This window comes from Thermobia domestica, chromosome 3, assembly GCF_964235325.1.
Source record: "Thermobia domestica chromosome 3, izTheDome1.hap1.1, whole genome shotgun sequence".
NCBI classification, from domain to species: Eukaryota; Metazoa; Arthropoda; class Insecta; order Zygentoma; family Lepismatidae; genus Thermobia; species Thermobia domestica.
This window is the reverse complement of record NC_137456.1, coordinates 346801685-346816895: the sequence shown is the minus strand read 5'-3', so window position 1 is coordinate 346816895 and position 15211 is coordinate 346801685. Positions and strand designations below refer to the sequence as shown.

Sequence of the window (15211 nt, the reverse complement as noted above, 5' to 3'; positions counted from 1 at the left end):
ATCACGATTTAAATCAAGATTTAAATCACTTGATTTTTTAAATAAAAATCGTTGATTTAAATCAAATATCGAAAAAAAAAATAATTTAAAGTGAAAATAAGTAAAATCCCGTTTCTCTTCTGTTATTTCGGTTATGGAGACTCAAATGTACAGTATGTAAGCATAGTATGAAAATTAGTGTCATGCACTGGATAATTAGGGAAAAATCTCGTTTTGAACGGGTAACAGAGCAATCCTGCTTTCTTCTCTTCGTAACAATGGGTTTGGGTTTTCAAATCGTTAACTATTCCAACGCAAAAATCACCATCGACATTTAAGACGAAAATTCTATCGTGTACGCGTCTGCTTGTTTGCTCCCAGATAATAGGGCGTATTTAGAGGGGTCCTATTCCCTCTCCGATTTTTTAAAAAGATTTATAACTTTAGGCAAAATTTATGTATTTCGTGCCTCAAACTAGTTACATTTTTTAAAAAAAATGTACCCCTGCCAAATATCAGTAACTTTTGTGAAAAAAAAGTATCATTTTGATACTATACTTTTATACTTTTTTACTCTACTATGCTTTACTATACTATACTTTTATACTCTATACTTTTTCCTTAATGCTTAACCTTTTAAATTATATTACCTATGTTTATCCTATTAAAAATTGAATCTTCATTATTCGACTCAAAAAGTACCAATAAACCTTTTTACTTCGTGTATTTTCAAGACTGGAGGCATTGTAGAACATGTTACATATGCTTTCACGCCTTTCTGCGTCGATACATAGTGTGTAATGACATCATAAATTTAAAAAGATATTTTTTGTTATGCCTATTATTCTCTTTTCTTGGGCGGGCTTACATTTTGCATTCAAAACACTGAAATTTTGCACACTCGTTCAGTGCACCCCTTAGTATTTTTCAGATCTCTGCGTGAAAACAGGGGGTTCCAGAGGAAAAAATGTATTTAAAAAAAGGATACTTTTCAGAAAATAGCTTTTTTTCGCGATTCAGATGAAAACATATGAATGGTACAGTTTGAAAGGCTGTTATATTCTGAAGAGAATGATGTACGAACCATGATCCTAGGATAAATAGGGATGTTTCATGAAACTGTTACCTGAGATCCTGTCTTATACGGGAATCTGGAGTACTTGGGGGATATTATTTTTCGCGGGATTACTTTTGCACCTAGAAGATTGAAATTTTGCACATTTATTCAATGCACCCCTTAGTATTTTTCAGTGTTTCAGATCTCTATTTTAAAACAGGAGGTTGGTCCAGAGGGGTAAAAAGTAAAAAGGATATTTTTAACAAATTAATCCCTTTTTTCGTGATTTTTCCGCCCCAGATACACGATGGAGACATTTGAATGGTACGATTGAAAATCTTTTTTATTCTGAAGAGAATAATGCACAAATCACGACCCTAGGATAAATAGGGATGTCTGAGGAGATTTTTATATTACATGCGGGTTATCTGGGACATTGTGAGGATGTTCTTAGCTCATTGTTAAATATTTTCCCCGCCCTTACTATTCAAGATAGCTTGAAATTTTATACACACATTTAGTACACCCCTTAGTATTTCCCAGTTGATTTTGAGATATGTGCATTAACACAAGGGAGTCCAGAGTGGATCAAAATTTGAAAAATAGCCAGAAAAATCCCATTTTCTCTCAAAATTTCCCGCTTCAAGGACACGATAGGGAAATGTGAATGTTACCGTTTCAAAGGCTGTTCTTTTCTGAAGAGAATGAGGCATGAACCATGATCCTAGGATGAATAGGAATGACGTTGTAGCTGCTTGACTGAAAGTCTATAATTTACCTTTAAAAAAGCCGTAATTTGAAAGGGTTAAGAAACATTGTTTCGGATTGATATAGGTTAACAATTGTGAATTAATTCAAAATTCAACCCTAATACTTTTACTTAAAAGGCATAATTAGCATTTAATACTAATTCCTAATGCTTTTTCTTCAGTTCGCGACTTGTAATTTACGAGGAGAAAGATTTGATTTAAATCAAAGAAGTCGATTTAAATCAAAAAAATCAACAAAAATGATTTTTTTTTAAAAAATCATGATTTTTTTCCACCCTGCTTGAGACTAATTCAATTCTCATTTCTCAGGATTTGTTTTCTTATCAGCGCCCAGTGCAGGCTAGTTGTTTGTATTTTGCTTCGCAATCAGAAAGTCCTGGGTCCGAATCTAGTAGTCGTCCTGAGTTTTTTCCCCTCAGTTCCATCAAGCGAATTCCCGGTTGCCTTCAAATAAAGGGCTTGAGAGACTTCTTCCATTGTTGTCATTATTATAGACTGTTGGGGAGAGCGGTGACACAGTGCTTTCTTCTGGTGAGAGAAATCTCCGGTTCGATTCCAGACTTTTGAATTTATTGAATTTATGGTGGGCAACATCATGCCTTAGGGTTTTTCTGTGAGTTCTCCCATTTCCTCCTACATTCTAATTTTATATTAACATTTTTATAATAATTCACTTTAGTCTAAGGAGCATATAATCAATCTTCTTTAGCCTAAAGAGCATAAGCGTGAAACGTTTAATTAAAAATTTATAATTCACTCATGTTGCAGACTGTTAATTCCAGATCAAATTGCCCTCACGGGCTTATACCTACAAGTTTAAAGAAATATATCTAGAGAGGAGAAAATGTACAGTATGTCTGGACTGAAATGCCCTAATTTGAAATATTTTGAAGAAACCGGGAGAACTCCGAGAAAACCTAACACACGGCGTTTGTCCGCCACAAAGTTCACTTGGCGCGAACTGGGATCGAATCAAGGACCCTATGCATCAGAGGTACACGCTCTAGCACTGAGCCACCGCACTCTCCTCAGTGTTTCTTTGGATTTATATTAAGATGAAGGGGGGGCAATGCTTAAATGAATGAAAGTGGTAGTTGAAAATACGAAAGCTAAACTAATATTAGCAAAAATTAGCGAAACTGTTGACTTTTTTTTTCGATTCGAAAGGCTACCCCCCTCTGAACTACACACTAGCCGTTTCTTTGTCGTATAGAACGGTCCAACTTTTAGGTCCAGAGAGACTCAGTGGTAGAGAGCCCTCTTTGGCGTTTGGAGTTCTTGGTTTGATTCCAGCTCCCATCAAATGAGTTTTGTGGTAGACAAACACCCCGTGCGTGGGTTTTCTCGAGTTTCTCCTACTCTCGTCATTCCACCACTATAATTAATCTTAATATTATCGTCTCTAGTCAGTAGCGGCGCTAGACTCGTAATAATAGGGGGGCAAGAGGGGAGGCAAGAAAAAATTTGGGGAGGCGAGGCAGCCACACTTGTTTTGCTTTGAATATTATTATTATCGATTTACATGTTATTATATTATTCACTGGTTGTACATAGAAAAATGGGATGGGCGAAGGGTGGGCTAGAAAAATTTTTGGGGTGGCGGTCGCCCCTCCTAACCCCTTGTATCGCCGCCACTGCCTTTAATCTCGGCGCATAATCATGGGACGTTAAACTCAAAAAAGAATAATGAATTTCTTAGAATAAGTGTAGATGCAAGATAATACTACCTCCTCCTACTACGATTTGCATGCCGTCTTTGATCTTCTTTTAAACACTAAACACAACGTTCGGCACTTCACACAAAACTCAGAACGCTACACACAAGCACTAGCTACTAAACAATACGTTAACGAAAATTACATTGCGAGCAACTCCGTTTCAGGCACTGTTATATAAAATATTTACGAAAGGAAGACTCATGCACAGAGACAAAACGACAAATTTTGCTCTGTTAAACGTGCGAGGTGAGGCAAAACAAAATGAGGAAGTCATCAAAAGATAACGGCCTTCGTTCACTAACAGACCTTGACTTTCGTAGCACAGCAGATTCTTCAAGAAACTTTCTTCTGAGAGCGAGTCATCAGAGAAACAAAAACGCTCATTACAAAGAACATACAGGGATATTAAAAAATGGAGAAAACGAAAAAAGGAAGAAAAAAAAAACTTGCGCTACTTTTCTTACCGGTTGTGCAGTGGCAAATCAAGAATGATTCACTCACACAAGTCACAACAGAGATACACAGTACATGAGAAACAAATCCACGGTCTGCTTCACACGTGCGCACCAACACAACTCAACATCTATAAATATAAAAGATGAAAGTCCTACACAAACACTGGATGTTCTCAACACACCAACACTGCTTGCTTGCTTGCGTTTCTCGTCGCCTGAGCCAGACTTTCAAAACAACTGCACAGAGCAGTCCTCTTGTTCCCCTGAGCGTACGATGACTCACTGACTGAGCGAAGGGGGAACTCTCGACTTGTCAAGGGTGGGGTCTCTGCGTGCGCGCAACACTCCGAATAGAATGCCAAATCCAGACTCCACGATGTTAGTTAACATACCAGCAAAAATATGCATGCACATGATCAAGTTTTCTTTTTAGACAGCATCAAAGACACATCATTACAGTAATAATGACAGAAGTATTAAGTATAATACAACATTCTGTGAGAGCTAACTTTGTACCTGTCAAAAAATTGGTGAGGTTGCTATTCAAATTGCTGCTACAAATTAAACATAAATACGTAAAGAGACAAATATCCACCTATGACTTATGTCAAATTTGTTATTCGAGACACGGTCGTCCGGTCCATCTGCTGAGACTACGGCGAAAATATATTGCGGGCCAAAGAGGTAGATGAGAATTTCATATCCAACATGAACAGAATAGATTATTTTATACCAATTTTTAACTTTTCATAACAATGATAGTAATATCCCACTATGAGTACATTTCGCGACATTAAAATTATACGGCCCGCTGATCTAGTGGCCAGCGCGCACCGCTTTGGTACTTCCAGGTTCGATTCCCAGTGGGAGAGTACGAAGTGTCAACGCACTGCAGTAGTTCGGACCCCCACTTTAAAGTGTAGGTCCAAGTCTCAAATAGCCTTTGTGCTGAAAGGCGCGCTAAACTACAATCCTATCAACCAATTAATAGTACACAGTCACAGTGGCGGGTCTAGCCCAGGGTCTGTTTTTTGAGCTATTATTTATATATTTTTGAAAGTTTATAGTAAACTCATGGTATACCTATCATAGTCTGTGTTCTGGCTCCCCCCAGTTTTTATCTTCTAGATCCGCCACTGCACAGTCGTAAAAATGTCTTTCAAAATAATGGTTCATCACCTAAATATTTTGAATCCCAAGAATAAATCAGGAATAGTAAGCTTGTAACTTTTTCTGAATGGTGTAAATTCTCTTCTATGGCGCGGGACCTAGGGCAACCGCCCTACTCCTAAGACTGCTCTGTTTCCAGCAATATTCTTTTCTCCCTAATTGTTGGTAATACTTCTTCTTTGGCTTTCTATTTGATCTAACGTTTTCCATAACTCTTAACCGTTTATCGTCGCTTATTTTGTAATATTCACGTTTCTGCTTGAATCCGGAAAGGATCGAAAATAAAACTGAAATGGAATCTTTGAGTTTAACATCCTACGATGATTAAGAGTCTTCACCCCGGCGAAATTCAAATACCGCTAATTTTACAGTAATTATATGATATCTTCAAATAGATAAAAGATAATCGAAATGTGGAACAAGAGCGCCCTAGACAATATCATTTTACATGAGAAACCGTTATCACGACTCACTTATCTGCTTTCGATTTCGAGCCATTTTGAAAATCGGCATTTATTTTCGCGTTTCTAAACGGTTGAAAAACGGGAAGACACTAGGTGACTTGTAATAACGGTACCTCACGCAAAATAATATTGTCTAGGGCGCTCTTGTTCCATATTTCAATTATCTTTTATCTATTTGAAGATATCAATAATTACTGTAAAATTTGCGGTATTTTAATTTCGCCGGGATGAAGACTCTTAAAGGAAATGAATGATGATGGGATGAGAAAGTGGGAGTAGGAGTACGTCGTGAAGACCCACAGATACGTTGTTGTCCACCACAAACTAACTTAGCTGGGAATCGAACCAGGGACTCCACGCACCAGAGCTAAGTGTCCTACCACTGAGCCATTGGAAATGATCGAAAAGAGGCAGTTTCCACTTTGGGTAGGATCTTTCTGAGCTATTTTCTCAAAATCAATTCACGCGATTTTTGTTAAACAACTGAATAATAAGTGCAGCATGACATGGAAAAGTGAGAGCAAGGAACTTTAGTGTAGTGGCCTGTACTTTTTAATTCCATTCACTTTCCAACCTCCAACTTTGACGTATCAACCTACTTCTGTATTTTATTTACAAACCGAAGAAATGAAAAAATCTCGATTAGAATTGATCGACTTCGGACTGAGTTTTCATGTTAATATTCACACATCTAACACAAATTAACCATAGTTATCTATGTACACTCATCTCCAAAATTATTGTCGCATGTCTATAAATGTGTTGTTGTAGGAATATAATTTGATAATGTATTCGCTTGGTATTTCTTATAATCTTAGTATGTGTTTAACTGGCAAAAACATGTATGTGGCAAATTTCATGTCAAAAGAGCAGTAAACAAGAACAATAAAACGAAAATAAAACTATCTTGTCCATTTAGCAACATTTTGTTTTAGTCATTTTAATTTTCGTATTTACAATTCTTTTCCTATGAAATTTACCACAAATATACATTTCCCGATTATACACATAGTATCAGTATTAACAGTACCTTGCAAAGTCATTATCAGATTATATTCTTACAAGAAGACAGTTATAGATATGTGACAATAATTTTGGACATGAGTGTACATTTAAGAAGCTTGACCGCAATTAACAGCTCAATGTAAGTCACACCTAGCAAAGTAAGCTTTCAATCAATATTAAATTATGAGCACTTTGCACTAGACCAATTCCCCTTAGTAAAATTAATCAATGTAAATTCTGGACAATCTGAATTACTACCGAATTCTCTATAAATAGTGGTTATCAAATACAAAATGTAGATAAATTGGATTAGCAATTTCCTTTGGGTATTTTTTTTTCTTTGTCGTTTGTTTCCTCTTCAGTAAATTGAGCATGTTATTTGCATTATGTTGTATTTTCAGCTGGGTTGTTGGAATTTTCCCCAGTCCGAAAATTCCCGGTGGGTTTTTCGGGTAAAACCCACATAAAAAAAACACAATATCCCCCCCAAAATTAAAAAAAATATACTTCAAAACTTTCATGGGAAAGACCTTAATGTGATTATAATTACTTCCTTCAATCGAGTTTCTTAGTATAGGCCTACGACTAGTTTCAGAATTGGCTTAAAATATGTAGTTATCAAGAGATCATCACCAGAACAGAATACCATTGAAAAAATAAAAAGTTTGGGAATCATGCATTTTTTTTTTTTTTTTTTTTTTTTGGTCTGATCAAATTCCCTGTAACAGTGTTTAAATGTAATGCTTATCTATATAAATACAATTGAAAGTGACCATGTTTATAACTTAATAACTCTTGAACCACCGATCGATTTCAATCAAATTTTCAACATGGAGAGCTTCGGGTCTGGGATGGAACCAGGAACCTGCACCAGAGGTGAGATAGTTTCGTGTGTACAACAGAACATGAATGCTTAAATGCTATTTTAAGAAGAAATATGGCTTTAAATATACGGACAAAATTTGATTTTTAAAAAATTGCCCAATAAAAACCACTTTTTAAACTGGGTTTTTCACAATCCTGGTAATTACAGATTATTTTTCCTTGATAGCCTACCCGTAGTACTGTTGAGATCAGCGAGTCAGTAAATGATCCGGCATTTTATTTTCTATTTTCTAAATGAAACTCCATACGTGTAAGAATAACAGGCTTTTTTTCCCTTTTTTAGTCACTTTTCGCAACAACAGAATCCGCTGGCCATATGTTAGCAACTGATACACTTACACAGAAAGTTAAGATTTCTGCTTCAAAACTTTCTTTTATGGATCTTTACAATAACAGTCTTGTATTGTAAATGCAACGTTGACAACAGATTCCATTTATAGTTGTCTTCAACAATAAAGAATTTCTATTCTTTTTTTTCGTAGAAGATTTCTATATTCTTATCATTTTAAAAAAAATCCAATATCCAAATGAGTAGCACACCTGTGTGGTTCCTAGTTCCATTTGTGTTAGGAATACAGCATTTTTGGCACAGAACCAGCATCACGAGGCAACTGGAGATTTCCCTGAATTACGACTGTGAATCAAGAATGCCAGTAATGATGCTGTTCGGAACTCACGAGCTAACCACTCACCTTCTAGATGACCGTGCGCCACCTGTTTAACCTCTTACCCCTGTAAAAGCTATACAAATACTATAAACATAACCGCACTTTTAATGTTTTCATTTGATTCTTGTAATAATAATAATAATAATAATAATAATAATAATAATAATAATAATAATAATAATAATAAGCTAGGTTGACATGTTGCAAGAATCTTATAGCTGTCATTAAATAATCTTGCAACCCCATCTTTCTATTTACTGTTTACACATTACAACTTTCTGAAAGCAAGAAAGATATCTCCACCAATACAGCTCAGCACTCTAGTGGACAAATAGTTAACCTCCTCGTTAAAAATGTGTATTTTGGCGCGCTTCCCTTCCCCGTCCAAAAGAATCCGTCGTTTTGGAAGCGGTGAAACTGTTTTTTTAAGTCAGTGGGAGGGCGACAGCAGGTAGAAAGCAAGACAACCCAGAAAGTTCAGAAAGGTTTGACTCCTTGCAAGATGAGAAAATTGTTGCATGTCCCTTTCAAGACTATGTTTACATGGAGAAATATTCTCGAGTTTGCAAGATTGTTTTAATGACAGCTACAAGATTTTTGCAGCTTGGCAACAGCTTTATTATTACAAGAATCAAATGAAACCATTAAAACTACAGTAAAATTTATAGTAGAAACTGTGTTGTAAGTTTGAATACTGATAGATAGATAATTTGAAAACTGCCTGCTAGTTGGCAGCACCAGATGAAACGCTATATGACGGTAGAGTAGCAATGTAAAAATGGAGGCACCACTGGTAACATCATCCAGAGAGAGGTTTGAAGAATAATCGACACTTCCCAGCACCAAGTCGGAATCTACACGAAAAAGGAGCAGTAGTGTAAAAATCGTGGAACCAATGACAAGTGTTATGTTACCCATTTTCTGAGTATAGATGGATCAAACTTTGAATTTCATGGAAAAATAAAAAATGCAACATGGTGGGCGATTACTGCACTCAATATACGAAAATGCTACGAAGTTTCGAAACTGTGAGAATTCTGTAACAGAGAAGGCGAGATCCTCTTCAAAGTACGCTGTAATTAGTATCGCCATTTTTTTATTACTGCTCCACCCTTATATAAAGTCGCTGATATCTGTCGGTTAATCTTCAAACAATATCTAACATTAAAATGTTTCAGGTTAACTGCACGCTGGCGGGCCTGAAGGGGGGGGGGTCTGGGGGCCAGGTAACCTTACCCGCAAACTGACCCTTTCCTACAAAGAATAAAATGATAATAAATGTTAGAAACGGGTATATCCTTTTGAAATCACCCAATTTCAGATTAAAAGTTTGCTGACAATATATATATATATATATATATATATATATATATATATATATATATATATATATATATATATATATATATATATATATATATATATACAAAAGTTTTAATACTCTCGGAATTAAAACAATAATTAATGGTTTTATAATAAGTCACAATAAAACTTACAATAACAAGATTATTAACCGAAATGACATAATTACACTGCATTCATATAAATTACAATTTAAATATATAATTACAACGTCAAAGAAAAACTAGTGTCCAGGGATTAATATATATAAAACTATTCTTATCAGAGTATGAACACCTCATCCAGTTCCTTTCCAGGAGGTAAAGTGCCAAGGACCGACGAGACGTTAACACGTTGGATAGAAACAGATATGCGCTGTATTAGATAATTTATTCACAAGAGGAAGAAATGAAACATGCTACCACTGATAGACGACACTAAAACAAATATTTGCTACATGAAGACGAAGAGGTTACATGAGAACCGTGAAAATTTTCAGTTTGCGGGATATAACCTCAGAATGATGTTAAGAATACCTCTAACGATGATAATGATGTATTATTTAGTGAAGTACGACTTTGGTTCAAATAGATCCTCGTTTGTCAGAGCTCAAAGGAATTAAGTGATTCTTTGCAGTCCTAATTCTTTGGACAATATATAATCAAAACTAGAAATTCCTAGTTCTGGAACAAATACGATAACACAAAAATTTGCATCCAGTTTCATTATGTAATGGTTACGAGCAATAACTCTTCCAGATACCTCTTATGTCTTAGACCATTACTAATGCCCTCTTCAGAATAGCAGAAAAGCAGAAAATCAAATATGACTGAAGATAATCAGAAAATGATATCATTCAATGACCTTGTACACTTACGTAGCAAATGCCTAGTGCATTATCGTTCGTATGAATCATATCTATGACGAAGTACGAATACAAAATCATTCCCTATTTAGTAAAGGAAAATAATAGAGAACAGTTGAATCTAATCGAATTTACAAATAAGTCTTATGGTTTAAGTGTTACCAAAATGATACGTTAAGCATTAAGATAAGCGTCTTATCAGAAAAGAAATAATCCTGCTTTCTCCCACATCACTTATCTTAGTTATGTGTAATAAATGCAACACACCGACATGAGTATTTGGATTGTTTTCCGTGTTTAGTATAAGTGTATCTCCCCCTCTCTAGGTATGACGTTATCAATTATACTGTCCATAAATACATTACTATTTCACCTTTTTTTGTGCTCTACAGCTAGTATTTATGTAAAGCAATATGCTGTCACCTTCACGAAAAAGGAAATAACAGCAGATACAACCTGTTAGTTATCAGTATATTTTGCTACATATAGGACCTAAGGTACGCAAATAAATAATAATTTCTTGCAGGAAAATACAAACTTAATTATTACTTCCAACTAACTAACTCTATGGCCTATGGAACCTAAAGGTTCAATGCCGCGTTCAAAAAAGCTATCCATTGACTTTTATCCTCAGTCAACTTGATCCAGTTTCTATTTTGTATTCTTATTTCTAAGAGATCCATCTTAATATTGTCCTCCCATCTACGCCTAGGTCTTCCTAATGGACGTTTTCCGATTGAACTTCCAGTTAAGAGGCCTCATCTCGGCGAAATTAAAATACCGCTAATTTTACAGTAATTATGTGATATCTTCAAATAGATAAAAGAGAATCGAAATGTGGAACAAGAGCGCCCTAAACAATATCACTTTACATCGGGTACCGTTATCACGACTGACTTATCTGCTTTCGATTTCGAGCCATTTTGAAAATCGGCATTTATTTTCGCGTTTCTAAACGGCTGAAAACGGAAAACCACTAGGTGACTTGTGATAACGGTACCTCACGCAAAATAATATTGTCTAGGGCGCTCTTGTTCCACATCTCAATTATCTTTTATCTATTTGAAGATATCACATAATTACTGTAAAATTAGCGGAATTTTAATTTCGCCGGGATGAGGCCTCTTAAAACTTCGAAACCTTTCCTACTTTCTTTCATTTTGGGTGCATTATCTGCCTGCCTGAGCCTGCAAGACTTCAAGACCCCAACAATGTTTGATAAACGGTGTAAATTATGCACTTTTTCGTTACAAAGTTTCCACCATTCCCCATTCCCGTTCTTCTTAGGTCTGAATATTCGTCACAGGATCTTATTCTCAAATATGTTCAGTTTACGTTCTTCCCTCAGAGTAAGTGACCATGTTTCGCAAACCAGACAGCACAAGAGGCATGATAATAGTTTTATATATTTTAAAGTTTCAACTTTCTGGACAGAATTCGCGACAACAACAGATTTCGAACTGAATAATAACGCCAATTTCCTGTTTTCAGACGACTTTTAATTTCTTCGTGGATATGGTTTTGGGCTGCTAACAATAATCCTAGAGATTTGAAATTATTTCCAACAAACGATATATTTTTAACCGCCGATAAAGTCAGTTTTTCTCTGTTTTGTTAAAAAGTATGCAAGACAATTTACCTACAAACCTGTGATTTTATTCAGTTTCATTTGTTCTTCTCTTTGGACAATATTTTAATTACACAGAAATTAAAATTTAAGAGCCAAAGATAATTTTAGGTTCTAGTGCCCCTAGATTGGTTAGAATGACCTAGCTTTGTTCTCCTGGCCGTTCACCTCTGGTGCTAGGGGTCTGGGGTTCAAACCCTGCTCCCGCCAAGTGAACTTTGTGGTGGACAAACACCGTGTGCGTGGGTTTTCTCGGGGTTCTCCCGTTTCCTCCCACTTTCTTCATTCCACCATTTCATTCATTACTCATCATCACCGTCTCCTTTAGCCTAACCGGCATAACCGTGGGACGTAAAACTCAAAGATTTCATTTTATTTTTTGTTCTCCTGGCCGTTCACCTCTGGTGCTAGGGGTCTGGGGTTCAAACCCTGCTCCCGCCAAGTGAACTTTGTGGTGGACAAACACCGTGTGCGTGGGTTTTCTCGGGGTTCTCCCGTTTCCTCCCACTTTCTTCATTCCACCATTTCATTCATTACTCATCATCACCGTCTCCTTTAGCCTAACCGGCATAACCGTGGGACGTAAAACTCAAAGATTTCATTTCATTTTTTGTTCTCCTGGCCTCCCAGATCTCCGGATTTAAAGCTATGCGACTTCTTCCTGTGAAAGTACGTTTACGTACCCCCACCACCGCAATCATTAGTCGAGCTCAAAGAACGCATCAGTGCTGCAGTGCAGACAATTGACAGAACTATGCTACAAAATGTATGGGGTGAGCTCGAGTATCGTCTAGACGTGCGTCGTATCACCAAAGAGGCATATATTGAACATTTCTAGATGGTGTATAAACTTAGTGAGTTTGTGTTCTTTTCATATATCTTTCATATGTGTATATGTGTACGTGTAACACTTTTTAAAGTATTTTAAGCCTTTTAAAATGAATGAGTCATTTATGCTAACTCTCTATTAAAGACTTTATTAAGCCATTTCGATCCTTCATGCTTCGATTAATATAGAAATGTCTACCCTTCCAGCAAACTACAAGTCCGTCATTCCACTGTGTGTGAACTCCGTAGTTTTCACTACACTTAAAATACTTAATAAAATAAGTAAATGATATCAATAGTGAGTAACATCAGGTTGTCTCAAATGTATTGAGCATTTGGAGGACACAACTGAAACCTACTTACTGTCATTTGGAAATATCATTCTCAAATAACACATGGACAGTTTGTTCGTTAATCTTCAGCCATTTGTTTGCTCACACCATAATTCCGTCGTTATAGAACTGATATGGTTCCTGTTTTTTTTTTTTTTTTTAAATAGTTTTCACAGGTATACTTTTGAATCTAACATCATTCAGGACGTTCTGCAGAGACCGAAACAAATGATACTTTGATGGTACCACGTCCGAGCTGAGCAATGAATGCATAAAACCTTCCCAGTCAAGTTCTCTCAATTCCTGATGGGTCTTTAAAAATATACGCGGTCTGGCGTTGCCAGCGTGGTACACGACTCCCTTTCTGTTGACCAGTTCTGGACATTTCTTTGGAATTCCTAAATGTGCTTGCGCCAAGTGTATACAGTACAGGTCCAAATTATTTTTCTGTCGCACGGCAGCAGCTTGTGGTTCAAGATGTCCTTCCAATACCCCAAAATGCACAGCGTTAATTTTTCTGGGCATCACTACGGGCTTTGCCACAGACTGTAGAAGTTTCTACTTCGATCACGATCTTTGTCGCGCATTGTCGTCATTGGTTATCCACTTTTCATCACTCATGATCAATGTTTTAAACGTGGTTGGAGTGCTTTACATTTCAATAGAGTTTCGCAGACAGAAATTCAATCAAATAATTCGATTTTGAATTATATCATGTGGCACAAAAACGTCGAGCCTCTTTTGTAGCCAGCTTGCCCCAAATGATGTAACATTATTTGGTAATGGATTTTAGGTCATAATCGATGCCATGACTGTATCGTCCAGTCCAATTGCCAAAATATCACCCACTTTTTCTGTGATTGGTTGCCTACTGCGAGAAGCATTTTGGACATCCAAACTTCTACAATGAAAGTGAGTGAATCGTACTTCGGCTGTTTCTTTTGATAACGTATCTTGTCTACAGACAGTAAAAAATTCTTCACGAGCCTGTGCAGCATTTGCGCCTTTATCCAAATAAAATTGTAAAATGTAGAAGAAAGGCCACTCATCTTCACGACGATATATCTTACTGATTATAAAGATTCCAATACGTTTTACCATTAGTTTCAACTATCAGCTGCCAAATGACATTAAGCCCGATCCGCTGCGACTCATACACACTGAGATTTGGGTCACTAATGTCATCCCTTCCGCAGAAGATTCCATAATTTTTAGAATAACTATTGTGCTGCCAAATTGTCTTGATCCGTGGCAAAAATGCAAACTAAAGCTCACAACCCATGTGTTGAGCCAATAAGGGTTCAGCTGTTGCTAAGCGAGAGAGCGGATGACGAATGAGAGTGGAATTCCTTCAGCCGATAGCAGCGCTTGGAATGGGAGACTAAGTGTCAAGTCAATGTGGTATATCTTTAATATCACATATCTGAGTGGCAAAGGCGCGGAAAAGGCGCACAAAGCACAGGAATATCCTCCATAACGCGGTTCACTGGTTCCAAGAGACATCCGCGTTCTTGAAGTCAAAAATTTAGGATAACACTAGCTGAACCTGCGCTGTCTACTCAGCGCATCATTCTATTATGATCATGAATCTCCTTCCCACTGTGCATGTCTCCTTACTCACACAAGTAAAGGATAGGAGACTCACAAAGGAAGGGAACTGCTATGTATGGATGTTGGAGTGAGTTTGTAACAAATCTGTAGAAGTAACACGATATGAAGTGGAAATATTCTTTTCTAATAAATCCATATTCGTTCGAGTACGCCTCATTGCGTCTCTTGAAGCCTTTGAAGTTGCCAGCATGCAATGCGTTTTTTGCCATTCAGATTTAAGCAAAGCGCCTGCAATGTCCGTCAACCCGCGATACGTAATTTCCCTACTGGTTGCCTAACACCGTAATTTCGGTCTGCAACAATCTTATGGGCTCAAAACGGCCCCTAGAATGTTGAACAGAAGAATAATGACATGCTTTTTGAAAATTTGAATGAGAACTGGACAATCTACACAAAATTTGGAATCGACCAGTAAAAACGGAACGTTTCTAGCACT

The 15211-nt window shown here is 36.7% G+C and overlaps 1 protein-coding gene across 8 annotated transcripts in view; it reads right to left on the bottom strand.

Moving 5' to 3' along the window:
• Positions 1 to 15211, bottom strand: part of LOC145681280 (serine/threonine-protein kinase DCLK1-like) — a 360318-nt gene that overhangs the window by 236609 nt on the left and 108498 nt on the right. Inside the window, exon 1 of one of the 8 annotated variants that reach the window (XM_081752903.1) lies at positions 4136 to 4273. The exons of 4 other annotated variants lie outside the window; for them this stretch is intronic. Coding sequence is in view for 1 of the 4 variants with exons in the window: in XM_081752900.1 (XP_081609026.1) it covers positions 3534 to 3555 (22 nt within the window). In the remaining 3 variants the exon portion in view is untranslated. Of the gene's footprint in view, positions 1 to 3533; positions 3571 to 3988; positions 4274 to 15211 lie in introns of those variants that run through there. 3 more of the 8 variants (XM_081752901.1, XM_081752904.1, XM_081752900.1) reach the window with 3 other exon arrangements.